This window comes from Hypanus sabinus, chromosome 3 (assembly GCF_030144855.1).
Source record: "Hypanus sabinus isolate sHypSab1 chromosome 3, sHypSab1.hap1, whole genome shotgun sequence".
In the NCBI taxonomy this organism is placed as follows: Eukaryota; Metazoa; Chordata; class Chondrichthyes; order Myliobatiformes; family Dasyatidae; genus Hypanus; species Hypanus sabinus.
Window position 1 is genome coordinate 4,394,230 of NC_082708.1, and position 19,641 is coordinate 4,413,870.

Here is a 19,641-nt window from a genome sequence, read left to right on the forward strand (position 1 = left end):
TCCTGCTGACTGCAGCGGTTTGGTTTTTAAAATGCTCATGTGTTCTGATGCCTCTGTTGTCTGGTATCTCCTCCAGCATTGATGCTTGACGGCGACCATGAAACCTCTGAGGTGGTAGGCAGGACAGAGCAACCCTACAAGACCCTCTCTAATCCTAAACCCTGTAAAAAGGAAGTAGTGATAGTAGGGGACTCTATCAGGTGTGTACTGACAAGGAGTCTTGTTTGGTGTGTTGCCTATCAGGAACAAGTAGGAATCTCCCTGGATGAGTAAATAAGCTCCTGACCAGAGCTGGGGTGGATCCAGTCGACATTGTCCAAATTGGAATAACTTACATTGGTAAGGGCAGGCTGTCAATTTTGTAAGACAAATTTAAAGAATTGTATGGAAAACCTGGACAGAACTGGCAAGCTGGTCTTCTTGGATGTACTGTATATGCCTCATGCCAGTCCAGTTAGGATGGAGAGGATTAGAAGACTTGATGCTTGGCTCAGATTATAGTGTAGTCTAGAGGGGCATAGGTTTGTGGGACATTAGAGTGCCTTTTGGGGCAGATGGAACCTGTACCACTGGGACAGGTTGCATTTGAACCGGAGGGGCAGTTAGTTGAGGACTGTTTAAAGTATGGAATGGGGAAGCAGGGAACTTGAAACAGGCTAGGCTCAGTAGTTTAAACTCATCAGGGCTTTAAAAATGGGTCAGAATAGGAAGAAAAACATAAGTAATAGACTGATGGCCTGTATAAATGCAAGAAGTATTAAGAATAAAATAAATGAGCTGGAATTATATTATAAGTATGATAGCATAGCAATAACTGAAATTTGGCTGACCTTGAAGTATGATAAGTGTGTGTAGTCCTCCGTTAGTCTCGATAGACCATGGATTTGTGCTTTGGAAAGTTTCCAGGGCGCAAGCCTGGGCAAGGTTTTTTTTTATGGAAGACCAGCAGTTACCCATGCTGCAAGTCTCCCCTTTCCATGCCACCAATGTTGTCCAAGGGAAGGGCATTAGTCTCCACGGCACCGGTGTTGTCGCAGAGCGATGTGCCTTGCTCAAGGAAACACACGCAGCCTCAGCCAAGGCTCGAACTAGCGACCTTCAGATCACTAGACGAATGCCTTAACAACTTGGCCATGTGCCAACACGATGATAAGTATAGTATTAAAGGTTACACTTAGGAAAGATGGGCAAGATCATAAAGGTGGAGGAGCAACCATATACATACGAGAATTTAAATTTGAGGCTGCTTGTGATTGGAGATGAATCAACTTAGTGAAGATATCTGGGTGAGAATTGAAAACTAAGGATAAAGGAATACCATTGGGTGTGTGTTTATAGACCCTCGAATGTTGATAGTGATTTTAATGAACAACTGTATCAGAATATTAAAAAGCAAATTCTGAAGGTGACGTTATGGTTGACTTTAATTTTCCAAATATTGAATAGGAGAGCCCTGAATGGATTACAGGAAAGGGAAATTCATTGATTTATTGTTTTTGACCCAGTATGTTAATACACCAACAAGAGAGGAGGCTTGTCTAGATATGATATTCCAACAATCAGGATAGAATTTTAGTATGGAAGTTGTTGAGCCTTTAAGAATAAGTGATCATAATCTTGTTAGTCTCAAAGTTTTTTTGGGAATGTTTATCAATAAAAATGAATTTCAGAAAGGCAAAGTTTATGCAGATACGGGAATGACTTCAGAAGGTAAACTGGAAGGATCTGCTTGACGTTGAGGAACAATTGGGTTGATTTAAAGAGGTAATGCAGTGCAGGAAATGTTCATTGTCAAGGTTGGGAGAAGCAATAAAAAACATTAGGTCAACTACATGGATGAATAAAAATATACATTAACAATTATTAAAGAAAATACAGCTCTATAGGGAATACAGAAAAAAAATGATGTTAACCATAGGGCATATGAAAATGAGAGCTATAGTCAAGAGGGAAATTTGGATTGCTAGAAGGCAAGTTGAAAAGGATATTGCTGATAACGCTAAAAGTGAGCCCCCCCCCCCCCCAAGAGATTTTCCCCCCAGTACTTTAATAGTAAAAAAAAGTCGAGGGGGAAGTTAGTATATTAGGAATAATAGTGGCGTGATAAATTGTGCAGAGAAGGACATAGCGTATACTCAACTCATATTTTGCTAGTATTCACCTGGGAAGATGTTAGCAATATGCCAGTAAGTGTGGAGAAAAATAAAGGTTGTTTTATGTGACTTGGAGATCTTAGAAAGTGAGGACTTGCTATCGCTGAAAAGGCTGAAAGTTAATAAATCTCCAGGGCCAAACAACGTGTATCCAAGGGTACTTAAAAAGGTCTGTGTTTTTTTTTATTTATATATATAGACCCCTAACATGTATTTTTCAGAAGTCATTGAAGACTGTTGTAAGTCCCTAAGGACTGGAAATGGCCACACTGACCCTGGTAACTATAACATGCATTGCAGACAAGATAAAGGAGGCAATAATAAAGAATGAGATGGAAAAGCAGCTGATAAGATCAGGCATGTTAGCAGAAAGCCAGCATGGGTACAGACGGGAAGCCATGTTTTACTAATATGCTGGAGTTCTATGAAGAGGATTCTAAAATTTATGATAGCAATAGAGCATTTGATATCATTTACTTGGACTTTCTGAAAGCTTTTGACAAGGTACCCCACAAGGTGTTAATAATCAAATTACAGGAGGTCGGGATTCAGGGTAAGGTGTGCAAATGGGTACAGAATTGTCTCAAAACAGAAAACAATGAATTACGGTGAGAAGATCATTTTCACACCTAGAAGATTTTAAAAGTGGATTGGCTTTGGTGCTGCTGCTGTTCTAATTTACATTAATAATTTGGGTATAACAAATAAGCTAGTAAAGATTGCAGATGACACAAAATTAGGGGTTGGGCTGAGGACATTCAGGCAGCAGAAACAGAATTTGTACAGTTAGATCTAAACAAAATCCAGATGTGAGCAGATAAATGGCAGATGAAATTTAATGTAATTAAATGTAAATTACACATAGGAATTGGAAATTTTAGATATAAATATACAATAGGGGTCTTGAGTTAGAAAGTGCACTCTGAGAAGGATTTGGGTGTTATGGTAGACTCATCACTATCAACATCTAGACAATGCAGAGAAGAAATTAGAAAGGCTAATAAAATGTTGGGCTATATAATGCACTCATGGGGAGACATTCTCCTTAAGCTGTATGAGTTTTTGGCCGCACCTTGAACACTGTGTACAATTTTGGTCTCTGTGTTGTATGAAGGATGTGATGACACTGGAGAGAGTCCAGAGAAGGGCGACTACTCATTCTAGGTCTGCAGGGTATGAGCTACGAAGAAAGATTAAAAGACTTAAATCTTTTTAGCCTTAGTAGATGTAGAGTGAGAGGAGACATGATCGAAATGTTCAGAATCATTAAGGGTATAAGTAAAGCGGATGCCTGCTGCTGCTTCACCATTAATCCATCAAGGACACAGTGCTGTAGGTGGAGACTGGTTAAAGGGTGATCTCAGACTAACATCAGGAAGCATTCATTTACACAGTAAGTTGTGGACACATTGAGCAAACTATCAAGTTGTGTAGTTGAGAGTATTACCTTAGAGACTTTCAAATCTAAACTCTAGTTATTTCAACACTGTGTGAATGGGAATTTGGGAAACTTTGTTGGGCAGAATGGCCTCTTGTCAAAAACTTTTTAATGTTCACATTTTCTGTCTGGTCTCTGCACTCTTCTTCAGGCTTCTCTGGATGTGGAAGCTTTAGAGAGGGTGCAGAGGAGATTGACTAGGATGTTGCCTGGATTCGAGAGCATGCCTTATAAAAAGATGTTTAGTGAGCTAGGGAATTGTCCCTTTGGAGCAGGGGAAACGAGGGGTGACTTGATAAGGTGTAAAAAAGGCATAGATCTGGACGGCTAGCACCTTTTTCACAGAGTGGAAGTAGCTAATATGTGGGGCATATATTAAAGAGGTTGGAAGAAAGAGTATGGTGTGGGATGTCAGAGTTAAGCTCTTTATGCAGTGTTGTGGGTATGTGAAATGCCCTACCAGGGTGGTGGTAGGGACATTTAAGAAACTCTTAGATAGACATATGGATGAAAGAAAAATGGAGGACAGTGTGGGTGGGAAATGTTAGATTGATCTCAGACCATAAGACATAGGAGCAGAATTAGGCCATTTGGCCTGTTGAGTCTGCTCTACCATTCTGTCATGACTGAATTATTATTTCCCTCAACCCCATTCTCCTACCTTCAACCCATAACCTTTGGCCCCCTTACTAATCAAGAGCCTATCAAACCTCTGCTGCCTCCAGTCATTTGTGGAGATTCACTACCTTCTGGCTAAAGACATTTCTCAACTCTGTTTTAAATGGACGTCCCCCTATTCTGACCCTCTGGTCCTAGGCTCTTCCAATGTAGGAAACACCCTGTCTGCATCCACAAGGAGTAGATTAAAAGGTTGTCATAACATTGTGAGCTGAAGAGCTCATACGTTCTTTTGTTTTTTATGTTTACGTCATTGAATGTGCAGAGCTTTTGCATGTCCTGTGCTTGTGCTGTTTTCTGGGTACATAGACCTGTTTACCTTCTGTTGATTTGGCCTCTGGCTCTCTGTTCAGGTCTGACTGATCCAAATGCTGCAGCCACACAGCAGGCAGTGTTGCAGCACCAACTCAATGCTCTGGCCTACACCCCCTTTGGAGATTCCCCACTCTTCAGGAACCCCATGGTCGATCCCAAGAAGAAAGAGGAGGTAAGCTCCTTGTGTCTCCTCTGTCACCCAGTGCAAATACCCTTGGGGTAAATACAATCTCTGTGCAATGATTAAGTTCAAAGTAAAATTTGTTATCAGAGTATATACATGTCATCACATGCAACCCTGAGATTCTATTTCTGCAGGCATACTTAGCAAATCTGTAGGACAGTAACTAAACAGGATCTGTAAACTGTAAACACAGTGCAAATGCAGATAATAAAAAATAGCAATAATGAGCATGAAATAACAAGGTAAGAGTCCTTAAATGATTTTCTCGCTGCTGCCATCGGATAGAAGGTACAAGAGCCTTAGAACTTGCATCGCCAGGTTCAAGAACAGTTACCACCCCTTTTGTTCTAGAGCATGATGGTTAAGGGGTGGTAATTGTTCTTGTACCTGGCGATGTAAGTCCTAAGACTTTTGTACCTTGTACCTGATGGCAGCAGTGAGAAAAGAGCATGGCCTGGGTGGTGAGCATTTTTGGATGCTGCTTTTCTACGGCAGTGTTTCATGTCCAGTTGATGTGCTCAGTGGTTGGGTTTTACCTGTGATGTACTGGGCCGAATCCACTACCTTTTGTAGGATTTTCTGTTCAAAAGGCATTGGTGTTCCCATACCAGGCCAAAATGTGCACTTTCCACAACAAATCTATGGATGTTTGCCAAAGTCTTTAATGAATAAGTAATTTTTAAAAAAGGGAGGGAAAATGTTCATGGTCCATTCAGAAACCTAGCAGAGGGGAAAAATGCTGTTCCTAAAATGTTGAGTATGTGTGTGTGTGTGTCTGTCTTTAGGCTTCTGTACCTCCTTCCTGATGGTAGCTATGAGAAGAGAACATGTCCTGGGTGATTGGGGTCCTTATGATAGACAACATATTTTTGAAGCATTGCCTTTAGAAGGTGTCTTGGATGCTGGGAAGATGTGTACCCATGTGAAGCTGGCAGAGATCACAACTTCCTACAGCTTTTTCTGATCCAATCAAGGGTTGGTGAAAGGAGAAAGGAACCTTTTGATGGTTGCTTGGTATGGTGTTGGGTCTGTGAGGATTATAGAGATTGGGAACTTGTGCTTCAAATGGATGAGCTTAAAGACGAGGATGCCATTAGTTTTTAGGTCTCATCAGAGTGGGTTGGTGTTCTTAGTTCTCTGTGATAGAGCTGGCAGCTGCTTTATCAACCAGGGAAGAATTATTTTAAATGCAGGAGATTCTGCAGATGCTGGAAATCCAGAGCATCTCTCAAATTGCTGGGGGAACTCAGCAGGTCAGGTAGCTAATATGGAGGGAAAGAAGGGGGGCATCAGTGGGAGATGATAGGCTGGTGAGAAGAGACGATGTGAGGTTAGCCAGAGTGGGAAATGGAAGTAAAGGGAGAGGGTGGCAAATTGCCAGAAATTAAGAGATTATTTAATGGGGAGCCATGGTAACGTAGCAGTTAGTGTGATTCTCTTACAATCTAGAGGTGTCAGAGTTCAGTTCTGGTGTCTTCTGCAAGCAAATTTATACTTTCCTTTCTGCAAATGTATGGGTTTCCTCCAGGTGCTCCTGTTCCCTCCCACAGTCCAAAGACATAATTATTAGTAGGTTAATTGGTTACTGTAAATTGTCCTGTAATTAGGCTAGGGCTAAATTGGTGGGGTGCTGGGCTGCACAGCTAGAAGGGCCTCTTCTGTGCTGTATCTCTAAATTTACTAGGAAAGAATTATTTAAACTACATTGTATTTGGTTAGCGTTCATCTTGATGATAATGAAGGGGGCTGATCATTGAGTGCAGATTTTAACAACCATCTTTTCTTGCAGCGACTGAAACCCACTAATCCAGCTGCCCAGAAGGCTCTGACCACACCCACTCACTACAAACTGACTCCTCGTCCTGCTACCAGAGTGAGGCCAAAGGCCCTTCAGGCCACTGGATCTGCCAAGTCCCAGCTCTTTGATGGACTGGATGATGACGAGCCTACGTCCCTGACAAATGGCACCTTCTTGCCCAGGTAAAATCTTCCCGTTGAAGGAATAGTCTGATCCCAGGCACTGTTCTATCCCAGGTGCCTACGAATCATTTGAATTGTCTTTATTTCTTACATCTTTCACATACATGAGGAGTAAAAATCTTTTGTTATGTCTCCATGTAAATGGGCAATGTGCAATCATAGTAATTTATAATAAATAGAACAATATGGAAATACATTCAAATCAGCTTGAGTTCATCATTCCGATGGTCTGGTGGAAGAAGCTGTCCCAGAGCTTGTTGGTCCTGGCTTTTGTGCTATGGTATTGTTTCCCAGACGGTAGCAGTTGGAATAGATTGTGGTTGGGATGGCTTGGGGTCCCCAATGATCCTTCGGGCCCTTTTTAACTCACCTGTCCTTGTAAATGTTCTGAATCATAGGAAGTTCAACCACAGATGCACTGGGCTGTCTGCACCACTCTCTGCAGAGTCCTGCCATTAAGGGAGGTACAGTTCCCATACCAGGCAGTGATGCAGCCAGTCAGGATGCTCTCAGAAATTTCTACATTGTGCCTACAGGGTGCCCCTGTAGAAATTTCTTAGGATTTAGGGGCCCATACCAAACTTCCTCAGCTCTCTGAGGTGAAAGAGAGGCTGTTGTGCCTTTTTCACCACACTGCTGCTGTGTACAGACCACGTGAGGTCCTCAGTGATGTGGATGCTGAGGAACTTAAAGCTGTTCACCCTCTCAACCACAGACCCATTGATGCCAATAGGGGTTATCCCATCTCTATTCATCCTGTAATTCACAACCAGCTCCTTTGTTTTTGCAACGTTGAAGGAGAGGTTGTTTTCTTGACAGGACTGTCAGAGAGATTACTTCTTCCCCGTAGGCCACCTCGTTGTTATTTGAGATGAGGCCAATCAATGTAGTGTTGTCAGCAAATTTAATTGGCAGATTGGAGCTGTGGGTAGTGGTACACTTGCGGGTATACAAGGAAGTGAAGTAAAGTTTATTGTCATTTCGACCATAAACTGCTGGTACAGTACACAGTAAAAACAAAACAATGTTCCTCCAGGACCCTGGTGCTACACAAAACTACACTAGACTATGTGAGACAGCACAAGGCTACACTAGACTACGTGTAAAAACTGCACGAGACTACAGACCTGCACAGGACTACATAAAGAGCACAAAACAGTGCAGGGCAGTACAATAATTAATAAACAAGACAATAGGCACAGTAGAGGACAATTACAATATAATGATAAATGATGTAGGTGTCAGTCTAGACTCTGGGTATTGAGGAGTCTGATGGCTTGGGGGAAGAAACTGTTGCACAGTCTGGTAGTGAGAGCCCGAATGCTTCGGTACCTTTTGCCAGATGGCAGGTGGGAGAAGAGTTTGTGTGAGGGGTGCGTGGGGTCCTTCACAATACTGTTAACTTTGCGTGTGCAGCATGTGGTGTAAGTGTCTGTAATAGGAAGAGAGACCCCAATGATCTTCTCAGCTGACCTCACTATCCGCTGCAGGGTCTTGCGATCCGATATGGTGCAATTCCCGAAACAGGCAGTGATGCAGCTGCTCAGGATGCTCTTGGTACATTCTCAGTAGAATGTAGTGAGGATGGGGGGGGGGGTGGTGGGAGATGGACTTTTCTCAGCCTTTGCAGAAAATAGAGGCGCTGCTGGGCTTTCTTGGCTATGGAGCTGGTGTTGAGGGACTAGGTGAGATTCTTCGCCAGGTGAACACCAAGAAATTTGGTGCCCTTAACAATCTCAATGGAGGAGCAGTCAATGTTCAGCGGAGAGTAGTCGCTCCATGCCCTCCTGAAGTCAACAACCATCTCGTTTGTTTTCTTCGCATTCAGATACAGGTTGTTGGCTCTGCACCAGTCTGTTAACCGCTCCTCCTCTCTGTATGCTGACTCGTCGTTCTTGCTGATGAGACCCACCACGGTCGTGTCATTGACGAACGATGATGTGGTTCAAGCTGTGTATTGCTGCACAGTCGTGGGTCAGCAGAGTGAACAGCAGTAGACTGAGCACGCAGCCATGGGGGGCCCCCGTGTTCAGTGTGACGGTGTTGGAGGTGCTACTCCCGATCCGGACTGGCTGAGGTCTCCCAGTCAGGAGGTCTAGGATCCAGTTGAATCCACGCCTGTGGAACCAGCAGATAAGGAGGGCCGACTGTATATCCCTGCCTTGTGCACTGGCTTGCATATCACATAGACAGCTGGGATGCAGCACCCATAGCCAACCTTGGCCAGCAGAGGGCCTCAAAGTAATATTAGTGCAGGCAGAAGGGATTAGTTTAATTGGCCTTTTGACCACTAATTTAATTTATTCAGCAAGACATTGTGAGCCAAAGGGCTCATTTCTGTGCTGTACTGTTCTATGTTAAAGTCTATTAATGGCACCTTTAGGTTTTTCTCTTCCACTTTCACTAATTTTTTTTTTTAACAATGTACATGCTAGAGGGAAGAGAAGTGGGCAGCCAGGTCCAAGTACCCCATGGCAATTCCCCTCAAAAATAAGGAATATGTTTTGGATACTGTTGAGGAGTCGACCTACCAGCGGGTCCGGGAAGCTGCAGCGGCCGGGTCTCTGGCGTTGTGGAACAGAATGGAAGGTGAAAAAGAGTACTATAGTAGTGATAGGGGATTTCATAGTTAGAGGAGTGGATGCCAGGGTGGTATGTTGCCACACAGTTGCTAGGGTCAGGGATGTCTTGGATCTGATCCACTGCGTTCTAAAGGGCCAAGGTGAGCAGCCAGAAGTCTAGGTACATATTGGCACCAATGACATAGATAGGAAAAGGGAGGAGAGAGAATTTAGGGAGGTAGGTAGAAGGCTGAAAAGCAGGACCTACTGTGTAGTAATCTGTGGATTGCTGCCTGTGTCACTAAGGCTTGTAGTTGGCTGCTGCTGACGAGTCGTGTTCCGCAGGCATTTGTGTTGAGACAGCTTCTTATTATATGTGTATGATGGAATTGATGCCTTTGTGGTCAGGTTTGTGAATGGTATGAAGATAGGTGGACATACAGGTGGTGTTGAGGAAACAGAGAGGCTGCAGAAGGACGGACAGATTAGGAGAAAGTGGCAGATGGAATATAATGTAGGGAAGTGTATGGTCATGCACTTCAGGAAAGAAGGAATAAAAGATTATTTTCTAAACGTGAAGAAAAATCAAAAATCTGGGGTGCAGTGAGACTTGGGCGCCCTTGTGCAGCATTCCTTAAGTGTCAGCTTGCAGATTGAGTCAGTGGTGAGGAAAGCAAAGACATTCATTTTGAGAGGACTAGAATATAAAAGCAAGAATGTTAAGCTGAGGCCTCAGTGGATTATTGTCAATGGTTTTGGGCTCCTTATCTAAGAAAGGATGTGCTAACATTAGAGAGGTTCCAGAGAAGGTTCACAAAAATGAATCCAGGAGGAAGAGTTATCATATGAAAAGTGTTTGGCAGCTTTGGGTCTGATCTCACTGGAGTTTAGAAATGGGTGGGGGGGGGAAGAAAGAGGGTATCTTATTGAAACTTATTCAATATTGAATGGCCTAGATAGAGTCGATGCAGAAATGATCCACTCTGTCTAGGCCTTTCCAATATTTCATTGTATTTCCTATTGTCTAGGACCAGAGGACACAGCCTCATAATGGGATGTACATTTAGAATGGTGGTGAGAAGGAATTTCTTTAGCCAGAACATGGTGAATCTATAGAATTTGTTGCCACAGACAGCTGTTGAGGCCAGGTAATTGGTTGTATTTAAGGCAGAAGTTGATAGATTCTTGATTGGTCATGGTGTCAAAAGTTACAGGGAGAAGTCAGGAGAATGGCATTAAGATGGAAATGGATCATCAACCAAGGTGAAATGACAATAGACATTTCTCAAGAAGGATGCTTATGTGAGAATGTTGTTCTTGGACTACAGTTCAGCATTCAACACCATAATTCCATCCAGGCTCGACAAGAAGCTCAGAGACCTCAGCCTTGACCCTGCCTTGTGTAGCTGGATCCAGGACTTCCTGTCAGAATGCCAGCAAGTGGTAAGAGTGGGCTCCCTCACCTTCAACCCTCTGAATCTCAACACAGGAGCCCCTCAGGGCTGTGTACTAAGTCCCCTCCATTACTCCCTGTATACCCATGACTATGTCACCACCCACAGCTCTAATCTGCTAATTAAATTTGCTGACCACACTACTATACACTATCTCAAACAATAAAGAGGTGGCCTACAGGGACGAAGTAACCTCTCTGACACAGTGGTGTCAGGAAAACAATCTCTCCTTCAATGTTGCAAAAACAAAGGAGCTGGTTGTGGATTACAGGAGGAATAGAGACGGGCTAACCCCTATTGACATCAATGGATCTGGGGTCAAGATGATAAACAGCTTCAAGTTCCTCGGCATCCGCATTTCCGAGGACCTTCCATGGTCTGTACACATCATCTGTTTGGTAAAAAAGGCACAACAGCCCTTTCACCTCAGACAGTTGAGGAAGTTTGGTATGGGCCCCCAAATCTTAAGAACTTTCTACAGGGGCACAACTGAGAGCATCCTGACTGACTGACTGACTGGCTTGGTATGGGAACTGTACCTCCCTTAATGGCAGGACTCTGCAGAGAGTGGTGCAGACAGCCCAGTGCATCTGTAGTTGAACTTCCCATGATTCAGAACATTTACAAGGACAGGTGAGTTAAAAAGGGCCCGAAGGATCATTGGGGACCCGAGTCACCCCAATCACAATCTATTTCAGCTGCTACCATCCGGGAAACAGTACTGTAGCACAAAAGCCAGGGCCAACAGGTTCTGTGGCAGCTTCTTCCAGCAGGCCAACGGACTGATTAACTCATGCTGATTTGAGTGTATTTCTAGGTTACGTTGACTGTTTTATTTATTATAAATTACTGTGATTGCACATTTAGACGGAGATGTAGTGTAAAGATTTTTACTCATGTCTGTGAAGGATGTAAGAAATAGTCAGTTCAATTCAGACTCGGTGGGTAGAATGGCCTCATTCTTACGGTCTTACGGTCTATGCTTTCGATGCCACACATTACAATACTGTTGAGGTGTGGTTTACTATTATCAAGTGATTTCAAGGAGTTGCCAAGAAGTTTGAAAAAGGAAAGGCTGTGGATGGTAGCCACGTGGACTTCTGACAAAGTCCGACACAGGAGTCTGGTCTAGAAGGTTAGGTTATTTTAGTGTTCTGGATCAAGTAGTCAATTGGATTCAACATTCGCTTGGTGGGGAGTGGTAGTAGATGGCTATCTGTCTGATTGGAGTCCTGTGACTAATAGTGTACAGTGGGGATCAGTGCTGGATCCATTGTTTATGATCATTGTTATTGGTTTTTATGATCTATTAAACAGGATCTACAAATTTGTGAGTGACACCAAGATTCAAAGTTCAAAGTAAATTTATTATCAAAGTACATGTATGTCACTTTGTACAACCCTGAGTTTCATCTTCTTGTGAGCATACTCATAAACCTATAGAATAATAACCATAACAGAATAAATGAAAAACTGCCCAACAAGGGCATTCAACCAGAATGCAGAAGGTAACAAGCTATGCAAATACAAAAAGAAAATCATATTAATAGATAAATAAGCAATGACTATCGAGAGCTTGAGATGAAGAGTACTTGAAAGTGAGTCCATTGGTAGTGGGAACATTTCAATGATGGGGCAAGCAAAGTTGTGAAATTATTCCTTCTGGTTCAAGAGCCTGATGGTTAAGAGGTAATAACTTCTTGAACCTGGTAGAGTGAATCCTGAACCTCCTGTACTTTCTTCCTGATGGCAGCAGTGAGAAGAGAACATGGCTTGGGTGGGAGAGAGTCCCTGATGATGGATGCTGCTTTCCTGCAACAGCATTTCATGTAGATGTGCAGAATGGTTGGGAGGGCCATATTCACTACTTTTTGTGGTCTTTTTCTTTCAACTGTGTTGTGAATAGCGAGGAAGGCTATATTGGGTTACAGTTGGATCTGGACCATCTGGGAAACTGGTCTGGAAAATGGCATATGAAATTCAATGTGGACAAGTGTGACTTGTTGCATTTTGGGAGTCATACCAAGGTAAATCTTAACACAGTGAGCAGTAGGACACAGGAGTGCAGTAGAACAAAGGGAGTTATGAATACAAATCCATAATTCCTTGAAGTTGGCATCACGGGTAGATCAGAAAATCAGAATTTTGAATACAGGAATTGAGATGTTGCGTTGAAGTTGTATAAAACATTGGTAAGGCTGGACGTAGAATATCTCGTGCATGTTTGGTCACCTACCTATAAAAAAGATCTTAATAACCTTGAAGAGAGTGCAGAACAAATTTGCAATGATGTTTCTGGATCTTGAGGGCCTGAGCTGTAAGGAAAGGTTGAATACGTTAGGACTTTACTCCCTAGAGTAGGAAAATGAGGGGAGATTTGATAGAGGAATACAAATTATGGGAGGTATAGAGAGGATAAATGCAAGCAGGCTTTTTCCTGAGGGTGGGTGAGACCAGAGCTAGAGGTCATAGGTTAAGGGTGAAAGATGAAATGTGAGGGGTAAATTCTTCACTCAGGTGGTACGAGCTGCTAACAGAAGTGGTGGATGTCAGTTTAATTGTAATATTCAATGGAAGTTTGGATGTACATGAATGAGAAGGCTATGGTCCAGGTCTAGGTATTCCCATAGATGCAAAACAAAACCAGCATGGACTAAATGGATCAGAAGTTTCCCAGAGACATCAAAATGTTTCCCAGAGAATAGTTGTCCCCTGTCGTATGCCCAGGAGGATGAAGGAACTCTGGGATTCACTCCCAAACTGATGTATTTCAGTTTTAGTTTGCTTTTCCCATAAGATTATGGTCTTCAGTGATGAGGTGGGGTGGGTGGTGGCACTTTGGGACAGGTTAGATGAATCAGGGCTCTACCTGTCCACCACTTCTACACCATTGTAGTCATTGGCAAAGGGTGAGGTTTGATATTTCAAGGTTAATAAAATTATAGAGCACTACAGCGCAGAAACAGGCCCATCTAGACCATGCCAAACACATACTTATCCAAACTTCTCTTAAATGTTGCAAAGAACAAACGTCCACCACTTCTAATTGTTCCTTGGGAGGGGGAGGGATTGTTGTTGAGGTTGTCCTGAAGGTTTTGCCTGTTGTAACCATTGCAGCTGATGTTAAACCATCTCTTGTTCGTTAACAGGAAAAGTATCAAAAAGCTAGTGCTGAAGAGCTTAAACACCTCGTCACTATACTCGCCTGTGCTCAACAAGGAGCCCAATGATGGGACTTCACCTTCAGAGTATCTGGAGAATGGGGTGAAGTAAGTATAGCCTCTCTTCATGGTGTGCTTGAGTTTTGCACAGCTGGCAAGATGTTTGACAGATGTATGGATCCACCTCTACCTCTGTGCCACTTCCTCTGGCAGCTCATTTCATTTACCCTCCACCCTCTGTGTATGGGAGATTTGTCCCTCAACCCCCCTCTAAATCTTTTCCCCCCTCACCTTACAGCTATGCCCTCTTGTTTTAGCCTTCCTGTACACCACCCTGGGAAAATGTGAGACCATTCACCTTGTCTATGTCACTCATATTATGAAACTCTTGATGTAGGTAACTGGTTTCTTGGTTCTGCTCTGTAGTGAACAACAAAGCCGGTTGGAGAGGGAGGAGAGTGAGCACCCGGAGGTAAATAAATGCTACACCAACACTATCATTAAGCCAATCCCACAAACTCCCGATGGTTTGGGCAGCAGCAAGCACCAGATCTCGACCATGGACGATACCATCGCGGAGATGAACCTGAGGAACAATTTGCAGAACGGCACAATGGAGGGCAGCAGCGAGGGCACCTCCTGCATTGAGGGGTCCCTGCAGGAAGAACAGGAAGCTGAGGGAGATGAAATCCTGCCTCCCCATCCAGCAGGTGAGGATCTATGGGATTGATTGACACAAGTTCAGGATGCACTTAATGATGTGTACTGTTGGGTTCGGATGTTTTAATCCAAGGTTCTTTCAGAAGTCAAGAAATAGGAACAAAATAGGGGCATGGTAACGTAGGGTTTAGCATAACAGTACCAAGAACCTGGATACAATTCCCACCACTGTAAGGAGTTTTTATGTTCTCCCAGTGACTTGGTGTGACGAAGGATGACTGGTGAGTTGATAGACGTGTACAAGATAAGAAGCATACAGTTGCATAGAAAAGTTTGTGAACCTTTGCCGTTACTTTGTTTTCTGTATTAACTACTCATAAAATGTGGGCTGATATTTATCTAAGTCATAACAATAGACAAACACTATCTACTTAAAATAATAACATGCCAACAATTGTACTTCTCAGTACTGAGTGCACCATTTAAACAATCAGTCTAGGTTCAAAAAAATATGTAACCTCTGGGGTAATGCCTCTACAAAAACTATTTGTCAGGTGTTCCAATCAATGAGATGAGATGGGAGGTGTGGGTTGTAGAGGTGACCTGCCAGATAAAAAGGACACACAGGTTACTAACAGAGCCTGCTCTTCTCAAGAAAGATCTGTTTATGTGCACCATGCCTCGATCAAAACAACTTTCAGAGGACCTTGGAAGAAGGAATTGTAGAGATGCAGGGAGCTGGAAAAGGCTACAAAAGCATTTCAAAAGACCTGAGTGTTCAGCAGTCCACAGTAAGAGAAAATGTCTGTAAGTGGAGGAAATTCAATACTGTTCTACTCTCCCCAGGAGTGGGCATCCTGCAAAGATCACACCAAGAGCACAATGTGCAATGCTAAAGGAGGTGAAAAAGAAACCAAGAGTAACAGCACAAGACCTGCAGAAATCTCTTCCTGTGACCACCATAAGAAAAACACTAAACAAGATTAGTGTTCATGGAAGGACACCACGAAGAAGCCAATGTTCTTCAAAAAAAAACATTGCTACACTTCGCAAATTTGCAAAAGACTACCTGGATGTTCCACAACACTTCTGGGACAGTGTTCTGTGGACAGATGAGACAAAGGTCATTTTTTGTCAGAAATGCATACCACTATGCTTGGAGGGAAAATGGCACTGCACACCAAAACCTCATTCCAGCTATGGAAGGAACATCATAGTTTGGGACTGCTTTACTGCCTCAGGGCCTGGACAGCTTGCAATTGTTGTGATCCATCACCTGAAGCTTAATAGAAGTTGGATGATGCAACACAACAGTGATGTGAAAGACAGAGTAAATCAACAACAGAATGGCTTAAAAATAAGAAAATCTGTGTTTTGGAATGGCCAAGTCAGAGTCCAGACCTTAACCCAATTGAGATGCTGTGGCATGACCTGAAGAGGGCTGTTCAGGCAAGGTATCCCAGAAATAATTGATGAACTGAAACAGTTTTGTCTGGAGCAATGGACTAAAATTGTTCCTCAACATTCTGCAAGTCTGATCAACAGCTGCAGGAAACATCTAATGGAAGTTATTGTTGCTAAAAGAAGTTCTACCAGTTATTAAATATGAGGTTTCACATACTTGGTTTATTATTGTGACTTGGATGAATATCAGACTGCATTTTATGAGTAATTACTGCAGAAAGCTAGGTAAATGCAAAGTGTTTACAAACTTTTGCTTGCAACTGTAGATAGAGCAGACATTCAGAAGCTTTTTCTGAGGGTGGAAATGGCTAATACAAGAAGGCATAATTTTAAAGAGATTGGAGGAATGTATAGGTATGATATCAGAGATGAGTTTTTACAAAGAGTAGCGGGTGTGTGGAGAACACTGCCGGGGATGGAAGTAGAGGCTGATACGTTAAGACGTACAAGGAACTTGTGGGAGGAAAGGGTTAGACAGTTTTAGAGTAGGTTAAAGGGCTAGCACAACATTGTGGGCCAAAGGGCCTGTACTGCACTGTAGTGTTCTATGTTCTATTGGTAATAAACCTGATCCTGATTTTTCTTGAGGGTTGACATTATGGAAGGTTGGGATGGAGATAGTTTTCTCAGCACAAGCCTTGGGTAGTGCAAGTCTCTGTTGTAGTTGTATTGAAGCAGTGATGATGCTAATTGACGTGTTCCCTCTTTGCCAGGCATCATCCTGACCAAAGTCGGCTACTACACCATCCCTTCCCTGGAGGAACTGGCCCAGCATATGACTAATGAGAACGGCGAGTGCTTTGTGGAGAATTTCACCATCGGACGCAAAGGTCAGTAGGCTTCAGTTTCTCTGAAGCGGACTGTATTGATTAGGGATATTTAACATAGTTTTGTGTGTGGTAAGGTAGCCTCTAACCAGTCTTGTAGAACTTTCTGAGGAGATTACCAGGAAAGTTGAAGGCAAGGCAGTGGATGTTATCTACACGGACTTTAGCAAGGCCTTTGACAAGGAAGGTCTCGCATGGGATTTTGGTCAAGAAGGTTCAGTCACTCAGCATTCAAGATAAAGTCGTAAATAGTGTGAGAAGCCAGAGAATCGCAGTAGATGGTTGCCTTTCTGACTGGAGGCCTGTGACTAGTGGTGTGCTGCAGAGACCGGTGCTGGGTTCATTGATGTCTGTCATCTGTATCAGCGATCTGAATGATAATGTGGTTAACTGGATCAGCAAGTATGCAGATAACGCCAAGATTGGCGGTGTAGTGGATAGCGAGGAAGTCTGTCAAAACCTGCAGGGGATCTGCAGTGGTCAGGAGTATGATGGTGCTACCAGCTGGGTTAAAGTTGCCCCAACGACTTTTCATGTAAATGTGCAGGAGATGTTCGTGCCATTGCTGCAATTCAGAATACCCTCCCTTCTTCCCTAGGTTAAAAAGACATCCCATACACAACTGTACATGTCTCAGTATATTATTTCAGATTCAGGCTTATTTATCACGTGTACATTCACATTAACAACCAACACAACCCAAGATCATGCTCGCCACATATTCTGGTGCCAACATGGTATGCCCACTACATTCAGCAGAACAGCACAAACATGTATAACTACAAAACAAGCCATAGTTCCTCTCCCCCCCCCCCGTCCACTCTCACGCAAACCGGCCTCCAACTCCAGTCCTTGGCCTCGGATTCTCTGACACACAGGCATTAGGCCGCTGACCTCTGGGAGAGCCAACCTGAGGCCTTTGATCTTCAGTCCTCGACCTCGGATTTCACAACCTGTGTACAAGTGTTCGTGTCTGTCTGCCTGCCCCTCCTGCTGTTGCCTCCATCTCAGTCATCAATGTTATGTGGCTTAGTTGCTACTTGCTGTGGAGAATCAAGTGATATATTTGTGTTGGTCTAGTTTACTGTATGCAAGGGCGTATAAGACCATAGGAGCAGAATTAGACTATTTGGCTCATCAAGTTTTCTACGCCATTTCATCATAGCTGGTCCATTATTCCTCTCGATGCCATTCTCCTGCCTTTTCCCTGTAACCTTTGATGCTCTGACTGGTCATGAACCTATCAACCTCTGCTCTAAGCACATCAGTGACTTGGCCTCCATAGCCATCTGTGACAATGAATTCCACAGATTCACTGTCCTTTGACTGAAGAAGTTTTCCTCATTTCTGTTCCAAATGTATGTTCCTGTATTCTAAGGCTGTGCCCTCTGATCCTAGACACTTCCTCTATAGGAAACATCCACTCCACATCCTGTGTAATTTGGTCTTTCAATATTTGATAGGTTTCAATGAGATCCCCCTCATTCTTCTCAGCTATGAATACAGGCCCTGTGCCATCAAATGCTCCTCATATGTTAACCCTTTCATTCCTAGGATAATTCTTGTGAACCTCCTCTGGGGCCCAGAATTGCTCACAATACTCCTTTCTGTATGACCAATGTCTTCTAAATCCTCAGAATTACATCCTAGGTTTTGTATTCTAGTCTTCGGGTGTAAAGAATTACACATGCAGCAGCATCACAGGCACACAGCATCTTGTATCTTCTGGCTCGCAGAACTTATGGGTCTCTGTAAAACCAGAAACTATTCGTTACCAGAACTGCCTGTAGCTTTATCTGGCTCCTTTGGATTGACTGAAGTACAGCCATTTTGTTTCATCTGACTAAATCTCTGTGCCTGGATACCTGTGGACACCCTGCCTCCAGATGGGGAAGGAGTGATTGGAGCTGCAGAGGTGGCTCTGAAGGAGAAGGGGAGTGGTTGCTGTTCACTCCAGGCTAGGAACTGCTAACGAATTGTTTTAAACACAGGTTATGGTTCGGTGTATTTCCCCGGGATGGTGAATCTGACGAACATGGACCTTGATGAGACTGTGCACATCCGCAGGAAAGAGGTGACCGTTTACCTGGATGATGACAAAAGGCCTCCCATAGGGGAGGGGCTCAACAGGTAAACGCCAGGACGAGGCTACCTCCCAGTCAAAGCAGGCTTTCTGTGTGAGTCATAGTCATGAAGCACAAAAGCAAGTCCTTCGGCACAGCAGTTTTGCAGTTAGAAGATGTACTACATTGCTAGCTGTCAGATTGGGTTTCAATTCCCACTGCTGTCTGTAAGGAGTTTGTACGTTTTCCCCATGATGAGTGCATTTCCTCCTGGTGCTCCAGTTTCCGCCCATGTTCCAAAGGTTAGGGTTAATAAGTTGTGTTGCCGGAAGCACAGCAATGCTTGTGAGCTGCCCCAGCATGTCTTTCCAATTGTTTTGGTCATTTACACAGACAACACATTCCACTGCATCTTTCCAAGTACATGTGACAAATAAAGCTCATCTTATCACAGGAGAGTTTAGAAAGACCAATTAACCTCCCAGCCTGTGTCTTGAGACTGCGGGAGGAAACTGGAGCAGCTGGGGAAAACACACATGCACACGGGAAAAACGTACAAATTTTCTTCTGAGGACGCTGGAATTGAACTCCGAACTCTAACTCCCTGAGCTGTAACACCATTGTGTGGGCTAATTGTTGGCTTAATTACATTCACATGGGTGTTACTGGCCGCTGCATGCTCATTAGACCAGAAGGACCTGTT

General features: G+C 43.4%; 1 protein-coding gene across 4 annotated transcripts in view; it reads left to right on the forward strand.

The window, feature by feature from the left end:
• nup98 (nucleoporin 98 and 96 precursor) overlaps nucleotides 1-19,641 on the forward strand; it is a 108,337-nt gene that overhangs the window by 49,364 nt on the left and 39,332 nt on the right. For all 4 annotated transcript variants that reach the window (XM_059963546.1, XM_059963549.1, XM_059963547.1 and 1 more), the window contains 6 exons: nucleotides 4,623-4,756; nucleotides 6,558-6,748; nucleotides 13,913-14,032; nucleotides 14,351-14,634; nucleotides 16,762-16,878; nucleotides 18,867-19,005. In XM_059963546.1, coding sequence (XP_059819529.1) covers nucleotides 4,623-4,756; nucleotides 6,558-6,748; nucleotides 13,913-14,032; nucleotides 14,351-14,634; nucleotides 16,762-16,878; nucleotides 18,867-19,005 — 985 coding nt within the window. The remainder of the gene's footprint in view (nucleotides 1-4,622; nucleotides 4,757-6,557; nucleotides 6,749-13,912; nucleotides 14,033-14,350; nucleotides 14,635-16,761; nucleotides 16,879-18,866; nucleotides 19,006-19,641) is intronic.